Source organism: Pimephales promelas, chromosome 13 (assembly GCF_988280905.1).
Source record: "Pimephales promelas chromosome 13, fPimPro1.hap1.1, whole genome shotgun sequence".
Lineage (NCBI taxonomy): Eukaryota > Metazoa > Chordata > Actinopteri > Cypriniformes > Leuciscidae > Pimephales > Pimephales promelas.
Window position 1 is genome coordinate 32,536,233 of NC_142781.1, and position 20,624 is coordinate 32,556,856.

Here is a 20,624-nt window from a genome sequence, read left to right on the forward strand (position 1 = left end):
CAAACACACTCAAAAAAGTGAACGAGCAAAGTTGGGGACTTTACATAATATATTTATATTTAGCTTACTTATAATAATTGTGTTTTTTTTTTTTACTTGAAATGTTTTTTCTATTAAGGTCTATGTAATTATGTAATTATGTAACTTAACAGTACAAAATCCTTACGCATTGTCTAAAAAACAAACCATCTATGTTAAGTAAAAATTTTTGGACATCCAGAGGGTGGCAGTAAACAAACTACCATTTTGCCTGAACTTAATTTGATTGTGCTCAATCTGCTTAAATATATGTACAATTTAAATTTACTCAATCCGTTTGATTGATTTGTGTTGCATTAACTGAAACTGGACGGTGCTCGTTAGTTCCCAGCATGCTGTGTCATTTTATCTTTTTTTTTTTTTTTGATATTTAGAAAAGGTGAAGACTTGATAGTGTGTAATTGTGTAAAATTACATTGGAATTATTAGAACCATTTAAATTAGAGTGGGTTACCATTGTGGAGACGAGTGGGGCATCCTTTTAAAAATTCACGTTGAGACTACTTAAATTGGGTCAGTTAAAATTACTTAATTTCAAGATGTTGAAGTTACATGAACAAATTATGTTTGTTTAACATAACCCAGTTATGTGGAACCTGTTGACGAAATAAAATGAATTAAAGCCAACATATACATTTTTGAGTCATGCAGTACACTAAGCAAAAAAGCTATTCCAATCTGAACATAGCCAATGATAAAAATACATCAATGATTTACTTTGTTCAAGTGAGCACTATTGATTTATTCTTTTCTGTAGTTGGTCCAGCAGGATTAAATCATACATGATGAAATTACAGTACAAATGAAACACTACCGCTGTTAAATATTATACACATGCATCTACAAAAAGGGGAACTCTGTTAAATAAACATTTCTGAAATGCTGATAACACATTTTTTTAAAAACAGAGAGATAAGGCTAAAACCTTCTCATTTCAGCAGCCGTGACTCACACACACACACATCCTCCATCAGTGTGGGCTGTGTTTAGTAAACTCTTAATTACAGTCACCTAATTACAGTGTGTTCTTTAGTAAACTCTCACTGCTCTTATTAGTGTGTACATCACGAACTGAACTCTGTAAAAAGCTAATTTCCGGTGTGCATGACTTGGGCTCAGTATGAGAGCACATTTATAAGTGGGTGAATCTTGTCAAACTTTTTATTTTGCATAATTTTTCCCCTCCATTCTTATTAAAATAATGTGATCTGAAGTTTCACTTTTGAGTTTTGCACCATTCTATTTATTCTCAGTATACATATACTGTAATACAATAACTGTCTCAATTATTTACTTAAATTGTTATCAAGAAGAGTCAGCACTGAACTAGCGTTGAGCAGCTTATAACTGAATTGAACTCATTTTATAATTGGAACTGAATCAACACTGAACTTACTTGAGCTGAATAATGTCTGCAATACTGCAATATTTAAATTGCTTCCTTACCTGATGAAGTTTGCATTACTGATTCTGTTTTCCTGTTTATTGCCGTGAAGCTGCTTTGACACAATCTGTCTTGTATTAAGAGCTATAAATGAAGAAGGTGTCATGACTTAAAATTATTGAAACATTTTTCCACATTACAATAACAAGAATGAGATTTTCATACATTCTAACAATGACAATTGATTTATTTTTGCTTTTGCTTTTGAGGTGAAAAATGACCTGGACATCATCCCTGTTGACAGGATCCATGAGATTCACCCAGATCAGATTATTAGAAAACACACACAAACCCTTGAAATACAGCAGAACGACCACAAGATGAGCTCTGACTGTCCACTGAAGGTACACAAGATCACCCCACCCTAAAAATAAAAACATCGAATAGTGCTCCATAATATATTAGTCACAATCTGTCAGTCCTTCGATTAGAGAGGTGTACACACACACACACACACTTATAAAACATCTGAAACTGTCCGAGTAGAAGCACTCATTTTGTGTCTCTCAAATAAAAACATCTATAAGTTCATATCATATCTTGGGTCTCCATCCCTTGATGAACTGCATGATTTTTTTGACCTGTAGTTTGGTGAGGTTAAAGTCCTCCGACAGGATTTCCTCCGTCAGCTGAGTGAAAATAGAGCCGTCGATCCTCTCTCTGCTGAACAGACCAATCACGTCGTCCGAAAGGCCGATAAACCTCAGGCTGGACGAAACCTCCTCCACCGAGAGCCAGCAGAGCTCCGAGGGGGGTCGCCATGACGACCCAGCCCCGCCTTCTGCCCCCCTCGTCATGGCGACGGATCCGGAGGCGGTGTCCACGGTGACCGTGTCCTCTTCTGAATTCTTGCTCGGTCTGGGCGGAGCCTCGGGACTGCATTCTAAAGCTCCCTGATTGGTTAGAGGCTCCTTGGGGGTGGAGCTAATGAGGTCGGGTGTCAGAGTGGTGGGAGAGTTCCTACCAGTGGCGAGCCAATCGGAGGAGGCGTGGGCGTATCCCGGATTGGCGAAGGGGTTCAGGGCACCGAATGGTGCGAAGCGGTTCTGCGCCACCGGCCGTGGTCTGGGACAGGTGGAGTAGTTCTTTTGGGTGGAGTCAGTGCTGAGTAGAGGTGTATTGAGGACGTTGGAGGTGTAGGCTCCGCCTCCTCGCGGGTGGGACCAACAGGCCTGCGCAGGCTGGGCGGGATCAGGGCTTACGCAGGGGTCAGAGGTCACACAGTCGGCCCAGGTGCATGGGTAACAGTACAGAGAGTAAGAGTCCGGCGATGGAGAGCTGCTGCCGCTACGAGGAGCAGAACTGATGGAGACAGAGAGAGAGAGAGAGAGTTGTGTTGTAATAAATAAATCACCCAAAACTCACTGCGCCTTGAAAAAGTACAAATAGCAAAATAGGCGTGCACACTAAAGCCCTCAACGATGCTTTCTAAACAACGTTTAGGTTATCATCTGTGATTTCATGTACCAATTTGGAAGGATCTAACACCTCTGTGTTTATTAGTATTATTATTATTTGTTACTATAATTTAAATTTATTATAAAAACCCTATTTAAGTAAACTTCTAGAGTTTATAGCAGTGGCTGTTTATTATTAACTTGCATAAGAAAACTAGACAAGTGTCTTACCTGACACTTACTCTATTTATTCATTTTATAATGTTATTTTTGTGTCAGATACCATCTATATTGAAACTAAATGAAAGCATGCCGAAGATTGGTGTGCAAACGGAAAACACATGAGGAGAAGCGTTAGGACAATACAGCGTTTGCAATCGGACAGGATTAGATCTCTCTGAGGACTGTTGAGTTTGCTGAAAAACAATAGGTCAATTGCCTGGGAATTTTTACAGAGGTTGTGTGAGAGAAACACAGACTTGGCAGATTGGGGCGGGATTAAATTGTAAAGTACATCTGTGAAACGAATTTCTCTAACGCCCCCATGGAAAACTAGTCCCGCCTAAAAAGGTCTTCAAGAGTAACTAAACACTAAACCAACTTTTTTTAGTTAGTGATCTGTAAGAATGGATCTTTATTAATACCAGCCATTGATTTGAGTAACTTTTTTGACATTTGTTTATAAAGTGATCTATGGAGTAAAAGCGTCTTAGTGCTGCCCTCTTCAGGTTGAACGGTAGCTACTGCAGTTGAATTTTCCGCACTTCGTGACGTACGCAGGTTTCAGCTCACCATGCGAGCTACGCCCTTGGCAGTATAAAAACCATCTTGTGTCATCAAAACCACTGTAGGGAGTCAGGAATTGGAATTGTGAGTATTGAAAATGATCAGGATAGAGTGTTTTAGCATCTATTTCGTCCCCTCTGTCTCCGCTGGGGTTTGCCCACTTTTTCAGCATTTTCAAATATTGCCAGTGGGTGGAGTCAGGCCCTGACCAGGGGTTTAGTTACCCTTTAAAATAGTGAAAAGATTTGTGATTTAAATTGATGATCGTCATTAAAGCTGTAGTTTTTATCTCGCATTTGATTTTGTTTTGTTTTTTTGTCTTATTTTTTTCTTAGTGTGCGGGCCTTTTTTGCAACTTCTCATAAAAAATAAAGTTTAAAAAAAAATGTTCCTTATTATTTTTTTTAGTAGTATTTGATATAGTTAGGATCAATTATCAGTACTTCCAAAGGGAATTATTTCCTCAAAAATACTAAAATAATTATTAATGGAATTATTAACTTCCTCTTGATTCCCAATCCTACTTATTTCCAGTACGTATAACGCCTATTTAAACCCCTTCAAGTGTACACCACACCACAATACTTCTATTTGCATTAATTCCTTTCAAGAAAATCAATGACCACATTTGCAATGTCTTTGTGAAAGCTATTTTGGGCATCCATATCTATTCATATCTACTTCAATGGGCTATCCTGAAATCTCATGAACTGTCTCATAAATGTTATGTCTTATGCTTAAATATCATTTAAAAAAACAACAACATATATTTCAGGGTGAACTAGCCAATAGAAATTACACGATTGGCTATTTTATTTAGAAGGCGGGAAAGTTTCACGTTACACTTTCTATCATTCATAACAATACGTCTGCACTGTCTTGGTATATCTTAAAGGGATAGTTCACCCAAAAATGAAAATTATGTTATTAATTACTCACCCTCATGTCGTTCCAAATCTTCAGAACAAAAAATGAAGATCCTATTAATGAAATCTGAGAGCTTTCTGAATGGCTCAATTCATATGGATTAGTTTTACAATATCTTTTTGTGTAGCTGTCAATGGAGGGACAGAAAGCTCTCAGATTTCATCAAAAATATATCTTATGGGTTTGGATTGGAATAACATGATTTAATGACAGAATTTTCATTTTTGTGTGAACTATCCCTTTAAGTCTGTGTGTGATCGTTACCTCTCTTGCAGTCCGGAGGAATAAAATGAGTGGTTTGGGTTGAGCGTGTGTGTGGCTGGAGCTTTAGGGAAGCGTGTGGGGACTGGAGGGCTCGGGACGGGGCCTTTAGCACAGCGGGGCGGAACGGGAGGAGCATTTAAAAAACGACACTCCTCTTTCACCTAGAGAAAGAGAGAGAGAGAAGACATGCAAAAGAACTATAACTATGTCACAAAGATCTCCTATTTTACACAGACTTGCAATTGTTTTCCTGTGTCCAGAAGAAAGTAAAACACCATATTCTCATGTCATTAATACTGATCACGTAGGAAATTAAAGGGATAGTTCACTTTGAAATTAATTTTTGCTATGTTTTAGCTTACCTCAAGGGCATCCAAGGTGTAGGTGTCTTTGTTTCCACAGTAGTTTCAATTTTGATATTTTTAGGTCAAACCGTTCTTGTCTGTCAGTCATATAATGGAGGTCTATGGTCACCACCTCAAAGACCGTGCACAGAGAAGTCCAAATTAAACATGATTTAATGACTCGTAAATGTAATTACACATTGATGGCCTAAGACACGAAACGAGCGGTTTGTGTGAGAAAACGAACAGTATTTATATCGTTTTTAGCTCTTGCAATCACAGTCACGTCCAAGTGATCTGAAAGCACGGGCGTTTCGGTCTGTGCATGCGCTGGAAAGCGCCGTAAGTGATCTCTCGCGCAGTTGCGAAAAAAAAATCAACGTTGTCTGTTGATATATCGAAATCGTCTTCCATTGCGATTTCCTGTATATCTAAATATGTTTAGATCTTCACAGTGAAGGGGAACACTTCTGAAATCTCTGTGTAAACAATGAGTGACATACTCATTGTACTCAATGATCGCGCGAGAGATCATTTCTGGCTTTCCGGCGCTTGCGCAGACCGAAGTGCTATAACGATATAAATACTGTTCGTTTTCTCACACAAACCGCTCGTTTCGTGTCTTAGGCCATCAATGTGTAATTACATTTACGAGTCATTAAATCATGTTTAATTTGGACTTCTCTGTGCATGCTCTTTGAGGTGGTGACCATAGACCTCCATTATATGACTGACAGACAAGAACGGTTTGACCTAAAAATATAAAAATTGAAAATACTGCGGAAACAAAGACACCTACATCTTGGATGCCCTTGAGGTAAGATAAAACATCCCAAAAATTAAATACAAAGTGAACCATCCCTTTAAAGACGAAATACCGAAAACTCACAAATGAATATTAAACAACGAATATCGAATAAATGAAACAATGAATACACAATAATAAATACTAAATAATGAGAATTGAAAACTAAATACAAAAATCTTATATTAAAAGACGGTAAATTCAATCTATGATCACTAAAACAGATCAAGCATCAATTCATCTCAGGCTGTCAATCAAATGTTTTACATGATATAATTGCAAGATGTAAAGATAATTCAAATACATAATTGTGTCAGATGTGTAAATCGCCGAACAGACTAAAAGTATTCTTATAATGGAAACTGCTAATGATTTTAATATCTTTTTAACTGTATTTTAATAATCAAATCAGGTATCCACAAAACTTGTACAGTACAATAAAACATCTAAATGATGTTCAATATGATCAAAAAATGATTTCTGCATGTGTTTATTTTTTAATTACAGCCGTATATGGAAATATTGCCTTAATGATCATCATGATGATGATAAACATTTAAATATTTATCGCCGTCTAAATTTCCTCTTCTGGGAGAAACAACTTTAGGATTCTGGGATACAGTTCATTTCCTCCACAAATACACCAGGGACAGTGTGTGTGTGTGTTTGAGAAGCTAAATTACAGGCCAGAACTGAACCCTCTATGTGTGGGATAAAGAGAGAGAGGAAAAGCAAAAGGCTGTAATTTCAGTCAACAGCGTCAAAAATACTTTTCTTCTGGCTCTGGAGTAAAATGTCAGTCGTTTTTGTTAAAGTCGCTACATTAAAAACTACTTTATCACCTGCATTATTAGTATTTTCAGAATATATTCAAAATATTCAAGTAGCTCGTCATTTTAACATTATATAAAAGACATTGACTGAGATGATGTGTGATTATGTTTCTGTGTGTTTGCTGTGTTCCGGTAAACGCATGCTCATTATTCAGTCTTTAAAAGCAATAGTATCAATAATTTAGTTTGGGGCAGCAGTGCTGTGCGATACTGTATATAATGCACATACGATTTGTGTGTGTGTTTGTGTGTGTTTGCATGTGGGCCTGTGGCAAAAAGAAATGCGGAAGACAAGTACTCTCATGGGAATAAAGAGGGCTAGTGAGCTCAGGGTCAGAAGTACAATAACACTAGGAACATTTTGTTAGTGATTCTCACAAAACGCTCCACAATATTTCACCTCAAAATCCACAGAAACAAAGAAGAACTTATATGCATGTATTTTGTTTTACAATATTATTAATTATCATTATACTTTTTTATTATATTAAAAAGAAAATATATATTATATTTACTAACAGAAAATTAAGCCTCTTTTAGAACCATTCAGATTTGATTGAAGTGGCATTATTTTCCGTAAAAAAATACATTTCCCCCAAAATTATCACTATAATGCAAACAAAATCTAATTAACTTTATTGTAATGCCATATACACCGATGAGCCTTTCTAATATGCTTTCGGTCCTCCGCGTTTTGCCTAAACATCTCCGTCCCGCCCAGGTATGACCTCTACAAGAGCCTGAAGGTGTCCTGTGATCTCTGATTTTTCTCCATATAATGGACTTCATTGGGAACCAAACGGATCAAGGTTCAACAGACAGTTTCAGTGCAAACTGTTCAAAGGGCTTTAAACAGTGTTGTAGTACTCGAGACTCGTCTCGGACTCGGTCTCGAGACCATATTTTAATGGTCTTGGTCTTGTCATGGACTCGTGTCCATTTGGACTCGGAATTGACTCGTACTCGAACATTTTTTATTTTAGGACTCGGAATTATTCCCGAGTCCACTCGAGTTCAATTAAAAATATTTTTCATGATTATTAATGTATGTTAATAAAACATTTCTTTAAATTGATTGACACGCCCAGTGATTGGTGATTTTCTAGTGCGCAACTGCGCATTACAAATTGTAATAAAATTACTTTTAACACCACCTACTATGTGGCCTTTTTACCCTAAACTCATCATATTTTTTAAACTCTAAGTAAATTCAGTAAAAATAAATAGTAAATAACTATAACTAAGTAAATAAAAGTAAATTAGGTAATCAACCCTCATTGGTCTCGGTCTCGACTCGGACTCGACTCTCTATGGACTCGGTCTTGACTCGGACTCGACTCTCTCTGGTCTCGGTGTCGACTCGGACTCGAGTGAGGTGGTCTCGACTACAACACTGGCTTTAAACGATTCCAGACGATGAATAAGGGTCTTATCAAGTGAAACGATCGCTCATTTAAAAACAAAAAAAACAAAGTTTAAGTTTTATAAGCACAAATGGTTGCCTTGCTCTGTTCTGTGACGCACGATCGTAAATCTCCTGTTCGAACTCGTTTATCAAAATGAACGAATCTTTTTCCATGTCAATCCAAATGACTCGGAAAAAGATTTGTTCATTTTGATGAACGAGTTCATCAAAACATTGATACGTTTATTTGAGTATCTTCAAGATACCCGACACACCAACTTAGTTTTCTTTGAGAATATAACGACAATTACAAAAAATTCGAATTTAGTTGGATCACAAGCTTAGTCTAATAATAATAATAATAATAATTTCATATAATGCAAAAGTAATGGTCCTAAAATTAAGCTTCACTTTCTTAATGAAAAATATAAGTTCACATTATTCTTTTAATTTTAGGGCTGAAATATGGCCCAGATATTTTTTTTTTTACGAAAAATCTATATGAGGCAAAAATGTATGGAAAACAACTGCTTACAGCTTCTGATTTGGGTGGGACTGGGGGTGGAGTCGAGACTCTCGATACTCTTCCTGCTTCCATCTGCACCATGGCGACGTGGGTGGAGCCCACCGTACCCTCCAATGACGTGGTGGTGGAGTGAAAGGATATGAGGTTATGCTCCGCCTTCACCGCGCTCTCAGACGCCAAAGCAAAGCTTCCAGAACTCTGATTGGTCCAGAGCTCCTCGTATGGAATCTCCTGCGTCTCAGTCGGCCAATCGGGCGTGACGTATTCTCGTTCCTCTCCGTCGCCGTCACTAGAGGGCAGCGTGTGCGAGTCGACCAGCGAGTCTCTGCAGCCGTGTGAGATTGTGTGCGTGTGTGTGACCGCTCCACCTCCGTACACACACAGAGACAGTCTCTGCAGGGACGTCCCCAACTCGTCCCGCCCGTAGCCTTGAACGCACACCCGAATCCGCCGCGGACTGAGACACTCCTCTGAGAAATCCGTCTTGACTTCGCGCACGGCGAGCGAGTAATCGTCTGGGTCGAAGCTCTCTTGGCAACGCAGCGCACATTGCAGCACCACCTGCTGGTAGGAAGCGTCTGCGCGCAAAAGCCCCTCCGGCAGAGTGAAGCGCGGCATGTCCGTTAATAAAAGGAAGTGAGACGGCGTCACTTCCTCTTTGCGAAGTATGCAGCAGAGAACGACAGTTTTGCTGATGATGCTGAGGAGTTTATATCTATGACCCTCGCGGATCGCATGAAGGTCGTACAGGTTGCGAGGAGGTCGCGAGGGCACGGATACGTTCACAGGCAAACGCACGCGCTCGATGATGCTGCGCACGGTGTGTTCGCCTCCCTGCATCTGCAGCTCCTGCGGCGAGCGTGTGCAGAAACGCCCGCGACACTGGAACGGCAAACTGATGCTCTCATTGGTCCGATGGTTCATGCATATCAAACAAGGCATCTTCGTGCGGGCGGGACGTCCCAAAGCTCCGCTTGCTTTGCCAAGTCGCCGTAGCAGCGTCGTCAGGCGGGATTTCTCGCGAGTCGATTGGACGCAGAGCAGTTCTGCCTGGCCCATGAGAGTCAATTCATCACCCGTCTGAAGAGAAAAATTATATAACTCGCTATCCTCTGTAAACTCCCCAGAAACCACCTACAGAGAAAATAGAGACAAACGTATTAGCATTTAACACAAAAAAACAATAACTGATGTCGTTAAAGGTGCTCTAAGCGATGTTGGGTGTCGTCACTTCTTGTTGAAAACGAAACGGAGGCTAGCTAGACCCTCCCTCCTCCTCATCCCGTCCCCTCCCCCTCCCTTGTGTTGGTTAGGCGAACATGTATATTCATTTAGAAAAAAAAAAATGGATTTACCCACCTGTCCAAAAACAGAGCTACCTGATATCGTATTGCCGGCAGAGTTCTCACCGTTCAACCTGAAGAGGGCAGCACTGAGACGTTTTTTTTACACCATTTATTATAGAATTAAAACACTTTAAACCCAAATGTCAAAAAAATTACTTGAATCAATGAACAGCATTAATAATTATTCTCCCACGGAAATCCATCCGGACCACTGGAATTAAAAACATTATTACAAGCGTACCGTTTTGAATTGAGCTATGGCAAGTAGAGAGTTATGAACACTGGCTGGTTATGTACTTGCTCAAAAAATTATTTTGGATAATTTTTAACCCAAAAAAGTTACGGACCGCAGCTTTAACAATCTGAATTAGACAATTAGACATTATACAATGAAAAGCAGTGTGCGTAATACAATGTGAAAAAACATTAATTGTTGGACCATGTTCTACATAACTAAAGCGACACTATTTTGAAAACCATTTAGACGTTTTGCAGTGTCATTAATATACTATTTATAGTATTTATTAATATTTAAAATTAGTTTTTCATTTTTATATTTCCTGTTTTAATTTTAGTTTGTAGTTAATTTTTTTTACATTTATTAACTTTCATTTCAAATTTTGTTTTAGCATTTTTTTTTATAGTTTTAGCATTTAAAATTATTAAAACTATTTTAATAGTTTTTTAACAATTTTTTAAATAGTTTTAGTCATTACCTTAACGCTGAACGTGATGGGCTCCATGACGAACACGCGATCAGGAAAGATTCCTGCGATTTCCTCCACGCTTCCAAAATACTGAACCGGCTCACGGACATCCCGATCCTGATCCAATAACTTAAACTTTCCTGAGGACAGAACAAAAAGAGTCAAAGACAGAAATGAAGAAATAATTAATTTCCCCCTGAAATGAGCTAAATCAAACTAAACCGCCCTCTGATGACATGCTGATAAAAAATATGTTTAATTAAAACAAGTTAAAAAAAAAAAAGCAAAATGTTTATTTGGGGGTATATAGAGTTCAATCTCTCAAGTTAACCATTTGCTTTATATAATTAACAACGGAAGTCTATGGTATGTCCGCATATAAGTGTGTGTGTGTGATCTTATAGGTCATTTTCTCACACACACTAATAAAGCGTAAGAGAGCGTATCTCTCTTTGTCTTTTGGTCTCCTGGCAACAGCTTTTCTTTCTGCAGTTCTATACGACACTAGGAGCTGAAAGGGTTTCTTTCTCTTCTGAAGTTTCACTGTTTCTTTTCTGTTCTGGATGCATTTGTACAAAATAAATGCTTCCACTAAAATTATTACTGTTGCAAACATCGGTTGGAGCACCTTAAACCAATCACAGAAAGCATACGTTTAAATACACCAATCACATTTCTCTAGCACTCACACACTTTTACATAGCGATTTAAACAGAGACTTCTTGTGTATTAAACTGCAGCGTTTGTGCTACGGACATGAATGATTCCTCAAATCGGGTCTTGTTGAGGAAAGATGTGCTGTTAATAAGTGACTTACCAATTTTCAAATGACAGACAATGAAAAAAAAATACTATATGGACCTGTTTATATTAAAATATTTCTGATTGTTCTGATTGGTTAAGCACCTCTCATATTTTCTTGTTTATCAATATCTACTATATATTTCTAGTCTAATCTTAAAGGGATAGTTCACCCAAAAAATTTAATTCTATCATTAATTTCTCACCTGCATGCCATTTTAAACCCGTAAGACTTTCATTCATCTTCAAAACACAAATGAAGATATTTTTAATGAAGATCTTTTTGAGAAACCACTTTGACGCTTCAAAAAGTTCATAAAGAGATTGTTAAACTAATCCATATGAATTAACCGGTTTATTCCAAATTTTCTGAAGAGACTCGATCGCTTTATATAATGAACAAACTAAATGTAAGCTTTTATTCACATATAAACTGGGCTTAAAGGAGTAGTTCACTTCACTTTTAAAAAAAACTTTTGCTGATAATTTACTCAGCCCAATGTCATACGAGATAAGAAAATAAAATAAAATAAATTAAGGTTTTTGAACTACTCCTTTAACCCCTTAACTGTCACCGTCCCAGGACGCCTAACTTTACTTCACTATATTATATTTCTATTAAATCCTAATCTAATTATGCCAAATTATATATTGTTGGAAAGGTCTAAGACTTCTAAATAAATATTCTACCCCTGTTTTGTGTTAAAAAAATTATGTAGGAAGAGTAATTGATGAATTTATGACAAGAGTGCACCTCAAAAAATCCTTGTCACAAAAAGTCGATGCACCCACTTTTAATCATTGAAACTTCTGTTTTTATGCTAAAAGTTCATAATAAAACATATAATCTAGTATTTTTTACTAAAAAAAAATTATAATTAGTTTAGTATTATTAGTTTTACGATCTCTTTATGAATTTTTTTAAGCTAGTTGCGTAACTGTCAATGGAGGGACAGAAAGCGCTCAGATTTTATCAAAAAGATCTTCATTCATGTTCTGAAGATGAACGAAAATCTTGGTTTGGAAGTAAGTTTGGAACGGCATGAAGGCGAGTAAATAATGTTAGAGTTTACATTTTTGGGTGAACTATCCCTTTAAGAAGGTAATCTGCAGACGTTTGTCCCCAAATGTATATCTAAGAATGCACAAAGTTTAGTTTTTTTTATAGAGTGTAAAGCTGATCAGTAATTTCCCACTTTTCCAGTTCTCAAAGTATTCTTTTTTCATCCATTTTCATCATAGAGTGTAAACAAAGTATGTTTGTTATAAGTTTATGTTATCTCTATGCAGAAAATGAATGAGATTATTGTGTGTGCCCATATTCTTCCGTTTTGAGTGTCATCAATAACAACCCTCTTCTGCATCATCAAAATCACAAGCAAATCTAAAATATCAACATGGTCTCATCTTCCGCATCTCTCAGCTGTGTAAAAAATCATCCTTCTGTAATTCCATCTTCCTTATTAGCACTCTATCTGTCTATCTGAGAGACGTTAGACCCAGCCACCGAGACACGAATGACCTCATCCATCCCTCTCAGCATCTTACTGCCTCCGGAAACCCCAACAGATGATCTCATTGGTCACCTGACCTAATGGTATGGGTGGCGGGTATATTAGGTAACGGGCGTCCCAGGAGAGGAAGTCCAGCGCAGTAATGTCTGCGATTCCGGAAGCTCGGAAAAACGGGCTCCTCCGGGCTCTCATGGGAATGACGTCAGGATGAGGTAATGATGAGTTTGACTTTATGAATGAGAGCATTAACTAAAGGGGTCAGGGTTTTAAACATCTGCCCCTGCTGGCGCCTGCCGAAACTGCACCAATCTTTCACCATTGACGGCCATTGATTAGCAGTCGTGTCGATTCTCATGAAAAAAATGTTTTGGATGGATGTTATTTATGAAGAGTTCAGATGCAAAAGTGCCATTTGAAATTTTCTTCTAGAATGATCATTTTTATCAAGCTTCTATATTTAAATTCAGTGATTTCACTTAAATGGCAATGATAATTACCTATTAATTGTTATTTAAGTGAAATTACTGAACTTAAATATACAAGTTTGACAAAAATCATCATTAAAGAAGAAAATTTCAAATGGCATTTAGAGGCTTTTGCATCTGAACTCTTCATATATATATAAAACTTGTATAAATTATTTAATAACCATTATTGAATAAATAATTTTAAACAAAATAGCTTCACTACTACTACTTTATACAGAATAATGACAATCAAATAATTAAAATCAAACACTTTTATTAAAGAATTTAGACTTCTTTGTCTTTGTTGTCAGTTATATCATTTAGACATTTTTGGCTTTATTGTCCAGAAAATAATTCACCATCTTTATAATAGTTTATAATCTTAACGAGCAGATTTTTTATTGTTCCCGTATCACCTGAACGCTTAACCCACATTGTATAAAAACACACACACACTACTATAAAACACTGTGAATTGAATTGAGACTGACTGACTGTGTGTGTGTGTAATTCTGAACGTCTAAGTGGCCATGTGTGAAGTTAAGTGCTTGAATACAACAATCAATATACTGTTAACAACCAATCATCTCCCTTTCTCTGTCTCTCTCTTTCTCTTGGCCTGAGTGTTTTAATAGCTTGTACACTCAGTGGATAATAATGAAATCAGCTTTGTGTGCTGAAATATTTTTATATAAAATACTACTTTTACGAACTAGATTTTACATTTGGCATTTTTTGCATTTTATCATCAGCCAGGCAAAAATAAGTCACTTTTAAAAGTAATAGCACATCTCTAGTCAACAAACTCCACAATATCATTCATGTTCATAAAGCTAGCAAAACTGACGCTTACAATCATTACTTGAGTGTCAGTACACCTGCTGGCACAGTCGCACAGTCCAGTGTGTGTTATATGGTACCTTGATACTGTAGTGGGATGTCTATTTTAGGTCCGATCACATAATGACCTTCCTCCAGACTGTGGGCAGTGACGGTGGTCCACTGTCTGCAGGAGTGAAGCAAAATCACGTCCTCCTCCGACAGACCCTCCACATTCTCACCTGCACACACACACAAAAAAACGCATAACTGATATGATTATTCATCATTTACAGATTCAGCACTGATGCAAAAAAAAGACATTTATATTGGCCAGGCTTATTAATTGGCTGATATTTGGCTCTTTCGAGATGATCTGCATCAGTAATGCTTGGCTGACTCTAGATTAACTCAAATTAAATAACAAATTTAACAACCTCTATAAGTATATTAAAGGAGTAGTTCACTTTTTGAAAAAAACTTTTGCTGATAATTTACTCACCCCCATGTCATCCAAGATGTCCATGTCATTCTTTCTTCAGTCGAAAAGAAATTAAGGTTTTTGATGAAAACATTCCAGGCTTTTTCTCCATATAATGGACTTCAATGGGGTCCAAACGGTTCAAGGTCTAAAAGACAGTTTCAGTACAAACTGCAAACTGTTCAAAGGGCTTTAAACGATTCGGGACGATGAATAAGGGTCTTATCAAGCGAAACGATCGCTCATTTTAAAAAAAAAACAAAGTTTAAGTTTTATAAGCTCAAATGGTGGCCTTTCTCTGTTCTGTGATGGACGTTCGTGACTCTCCTGTTCGAACTCGTTCATCAAAATGAACAAATCTTTTTACGAGTCAATTCATTCGTTTCGTTCGTTGAATGAACCAAATGATTCGTAAAAAGATTCGTTCATTTTGATGAACGAGTTCGCAGAACAGAGCAAGGCGAGCATTTGTGCTTATAAAACTTAAATTTGTTATTTATTTATTAAATGAGCGATCGTTTCGCTTGATAAGACCCTTATTCATCGTCCCGAATCATTTAAAGCCCTTTGAACAGTTTGCAGTGAAACTGTCTTTAGGAGCTTGAACCGTTTGGTTCCCATTGAAGTCCATTATATGGAGAAAAATGCTGGAATGTTTTCATCAAAAACCTTAATTTCTTTTCGACTGAAGAAAGAATGACTTTGACATCTTGGATGACATGGGGGTGAGTAAATTATCAGCAAAAGTTTTTTCAAAAGTGAACTACTCCTTTAAGATGCATACAGTACACTCACATGTACTATATAGCAAATCAAAACTTGATTGTTATACTGTTAAATCAACTTAAATGCATTAATTTATACCAATAATATTCAAATGTATGAGTTAAATAGTCAAATATAAACATTAGCATCATGATTTTCCGTAAAAGCTGCTATGAAATAAATAAATCACAATACACTATATAAATAAATTCGATTTGACATCATTCCTTTCACACACCCATAAAAGTTGACCAGGAATAATAAATCACGAAACACATAAGGCACAAATGCTACAAAACTATAAATCCGGATGTATCTGCCCTTAATTTGTAGCTTTTTAACACACACAGACACACACACACACACACAAGAGCTCAACCACAAACATCAAATGAGTTCTTTGAACTTCCTCACATGGGGTTTATGGGAGAGAACTGAGGTCAGCAATCAGACACAAACAACATCACCTCACAAACATCAGGCTGATCTCTCCACTGAAGAAAGGATGAATGGATACAGAGAGAGAGAGAGAGATGAACTGTATTGATCGGGTATTAAACGCATTCCTCCTTGAGACGAGTCTCAAACAGATGCTTTACACAGCGAACGAGTCCAACACACAGACACATTCGCAGCAGATTGTCTGTTGTGTGTAATTACTGCTGTCTGTGCTGATACAGTCAGATCCTCCTACACACACACACACACACACATTACAGCAGAATCTAATCGAGCAGATGATCTGAAGTTAAAATTAGCATTACACTCAACAGGAACAATATTAAAAAACATTTAAGCTATTATCAAATCTGTTGTCTCTCTACCATATTTACACTGCGACATATTAGTGTATTTATTGCACTTTAAAAGCCCATTCACACCAAGGTCGATAACTATAGCCATAACTTTTGAACTATTTCATTACTAAGTGGGGAAAAAGGTAATCTAGGACCTTTCAAGTCATGACTCGAAAAAAGATACGTTCATTTTGATGAACGAGTTCAAACAGGAGAGTCACGAACGCTCAACACAGAACAGAGCAAGGCGAGCATTTGTGCTTATAAAACTTAAACTTTTTTATTTATTTATTTAGTAATTGAGCGATCGTTTCGCTTGATAAGACCCTTATTCATCGTCTGGAATCGTTTAAAGCCCTTTGAAGCTGCACTGAAACTCTCATTTGGACCTTGAACCGTTTGGTTCCCAATGAAGTCCATTATATGGAGAAAATCCTGGAATGTTTTCATCAAAAACCTTAATTTCTTTTCGACTGAAGAAAGAAAGACATGGACATCTTGGATGACATGAGTAAATTATCAGCAAAAGTTTTTTTTTTTTAAAGTGAACTACTCCTTTAAGATTGAGCCACTGTTAGTCACTCGGACTATTTTAACGATGTGCAGTTTCGATCCCTTAAGAAGCCTATGGAGGAGTGATCTAGCTCCCATATTTAATCAAAAATATCTTAATTTGTGTTCCGAAGATGAACGAAAGTCTTACGGGGTTGGAACAACATGAGGGAGAGTAATTACAGACATCATTTTCATTTTGGGGTGAACTATCCCTTTAAAAGCCCACTGAAGTGCCTTGAAACACGCAGCTTTATTCAATGTGTTGACGTAATTTCCAGGGAATCGAGCAGCTCCTCCCCTTTTCAAAATAGCCAATAGCTTTCAGTTTATATCAGCATGACCAGAGCCGTCAGATTCTAGAGAGCATTTGATTGGACAGAAAATCTGATGAGAAGCTGAAGTGCATGTCAGAGTGATGTCATCAAAATCCACATTGGCAGAAATGAGAGACTGTAAATTTTGAACGCTTATATCTTCTAAATGTGAATTTTGTCATTGTTTTCATACTAAAAAAGCCCCCAAAAAATTAATTTGGATTATATGCGGACTTTGTTAGTATATTGAAGCCCACATCACAACTATAACGATAACAACAAAGAGTATCTAACAATATCTTTGGAATCTCTTTTTTTCCAAACGCTGAACTATACAAACATTGTCAGCCATTCAGAATCCATCTGACTTTAAAGCGTTAGTTCACCCAAAAATGAAAATTCTGTCAGTATTTACTCACCCTCATTTTGTTCCAACCCCGTAAGACCTTCGTTCATCTTCGCAACACAAATTAAGATATTTAAGATATTAAGATCGCTCCTGCATACAGTCCATAGGCTTCTTGAGGGACTGGCTCTTGCTGGCATCGAAAAGTCATTAAAGACATCGTTAAAATAGTCCAAGTGACTACAGGGGCTCAATCTTAAGTTTATCAAACGACGAGAACACTTTTGTGCGCAAAAAAACAACAAAAATAACGACTTTATTTCAACTATTCGTTTATTTCTCCATGAGCCTATAAGTCAGTTAACGTAGTGTGATTGCGTAGAGCTACGTCACACGTAGGCTCACTATTGGCCGACGCTGGTCATGTGTGTGTGATGCGTGTGACGTACAATAACAGAAGCTTACGCTATTAAACTAGCAACCTGACTCGCGCAGAGGGAGAAATAGTTGAAATAAAGTCGTTATTTTTGTTGTTTTTTTGCGCACAAAAGTGTTCTCGTCGTTTGATAAACTTAAGATTGAGCCCCTGTAGTCACTTGGACTACTTTAACGATGTCTTTAATGACTTTTTGAGGACAGCAAGAGCCAGTCCCTCAAGAAGCCTATGGACTGTATGCAGGAGTGATCTTAATATCTTAAATATCTTAATTTGTGTTCCGAAGATGAACGGAGGTCTTACGGGGTTGGAACAACATGAGGGTGCGTAAATACTGACAGAATTTTCATTTTTGGGTGAACTAACCCTTTAAAGAGCTGGAGTATGTAAAGCGACAGACGATAAAGCTGCATCACGCACTTGAAATACACACTCATATAGTTATAGTTATCATTCTTGGGGTGAACAGTCAGGCATTATAAGTATTTATACAATTCGTCATCATACATGCGTATAAAATGAACAAAAATAACAATCCATGGTGTGGCAATGAGCCTTACTCCAGGCTAGATGCCTAATTTAACACGAATGAAAGTTTTCAGCTATTGGCTGAATGGACTGTTTGCTTGTGCTAAAAAGAACCATTCCAGCATGTTTTGATTCTAAGAATGCCCAAAACTATTGGATATTCCTGTTTCCTTGTCTAATTAATTCAATCATCTTTACAGAAGAGCTGTTTTATGTTTAAAGGGTTAATTCACCCTGGCACCCAAAATAAAATAAACTTTCAGGTAGGAGTGAATTCAGTGTGATTTGGGACACATTTCAGTGGCATCACCCCTAAATAAATGTCATAAAATGCATTTCTGGGTGCAAAAGAAAATTTTTTTTTTTTAAATACTCTCACAAGAGAATATGGAGTCTAACTAAACACAAACACAAAACAAAACACCAAAACTCCCTGAAAAAGTCTGTGAAACTCATGTAATATACGTGTATAAAGAACATGCTGTCACATAACATATGCAGTCATTTATAAATGATTATTTTAGTTCCAACTCAGAACCATTTTTCCCACCACACAAAGTCAAACTTTCACACACACACACAGTCGACACTGATGGGAGTTTAATTCTGTGTTCCTCGGTTGTGATTGCTGAGTAAATGTTGGAGTTTCTCCTGCAGGAGGTTGTTTAGTATTCAACACACACTACAGCGCATTACAACATTAACATATGAAAAGAGCTGCAGCTCTTTAACACACAACACACACTCTGTCACCTTTAGCCAAAAGACAAGTCAACTACACACTTCACTGAGGATTCTGTGTTGCAAACATTTACACAACGTTTCATTAGTTTCATACATTTTGTCAGGGTTTGTCAAACTATCCCGAGTGTTTCCACAATTACTTTGCATAATCAGAGCCAAAAAATCATTCACATGCAAGCGAAATGTCGTGTTTCTTATTCCACTAACTTTGATTCGGCAACAAGCTGAAGAATCTTTGACGCGACGCGGCGCAACAGCGTCAAACAAACTCTCGCGCCCGATCTAACGTTAGTCCGTTTATAACTAACGTTACGTTCAATAACTCCGGTGCTTTCTTACCGTGGCTCAGTCGCACGAGTGTCGGTAAGCGGAATTTGCTCACGATCACGTCCAACGGCAGCGACACGGAGCTCCACGAGAGTCCGGTAATGCTCGCGGATAGTTTCTCCATCTTTCATCCGTCACCATCATCATCATCACTCGCATCACGGGGACGGAACGGAACCGGTGTCAGGAGCGCATGGGGCCATGATGAAGAGAAACGCGTGAGAGAAACTCTGAGTCTGAAGTGATGTGATCCAAACCGGACTCACCGAGCGAGGCGCGCGACACCCGCCCTCCTCACGCACCAGCACTCACACCCGCGCGCACCGCAACACTGACAGTGCGCGCTGGAGGTTCATATTATTTCAAAATTTCAATGGGTCTATATATATATATATATATATATATATATATATATATATATATATATATATATATATATTTTTTTTTTTGGAAGACTTTTTAGATATTAAGTAGCCTACAACACTTGTGTGAATATTAATTAAAATTCCCTAATATTTCCAAGTTAAAGACCGTGGGAACCTTCCTTGCCAATTATAGGGGGGTCTTGGCTTAATAGCATTTGCGTCATTGACTAATTATTGACAGTGGACAATAACATCTTGTACTCAGGCCTATAACTTTATGATTAATACAAAAGTTAGTTTTACTTTAAAAAAAAACATGAAATCAAAATTTTCGGGTTTTTCTTTTTTGGCTTTTAGTATGAATATTTTAGTCTTATTGTTGTCTATAAGCTGGTGTGTTCGTCTAAAACAATGACAGAACTCACATTTAGAAGATAAAAGCGTTCAAAACTTACAGTCTCTCACTTCCACCAATATAGATAAATCAATGAATTTGATGACATCACTCTGCACTTCAGCTTCTCATCAGCTTTTCTGTCCAA

At 37.5% G+C, this 20,624-nt stretch overlaps 1 protein-coding gene across 1 annotated transcript; it reads right to left on the reverse strand.

Annotated features, from left to right (window-relative positions):
• Window positions 1-751: 751 nt before the first annotated feature.
• garem2 (GRB2 associated regulator of MAPK1 subtype 2) lies at window positions 752-20,032 on the reverse strand. Its single transcript, XM_039648201.2, has 6 exons — window positions 19,730-20,032; window positions 14,526-14,666; window positions 10,833-10,963; window positions 8,780-9,904; window positions 4,858-5,018; window positions 752-2,785 (listed from the first exon to the last, which is right to left on the reverse strand). Exons 1-6 carry the CDS (start codon window positions 19,839-19,841, stop codon window positions 2,017-2,019), a joined length of 2,439 nt encoding a protein of 812 aa, XP_039504135.2. The 5' UTR covers window positions 19,842-20,032; the 3' UTR covers window positions 752-2,016.
• Between the last annotated feature and the right edge of the window lie 592 nt (window positions 20,033-20,624).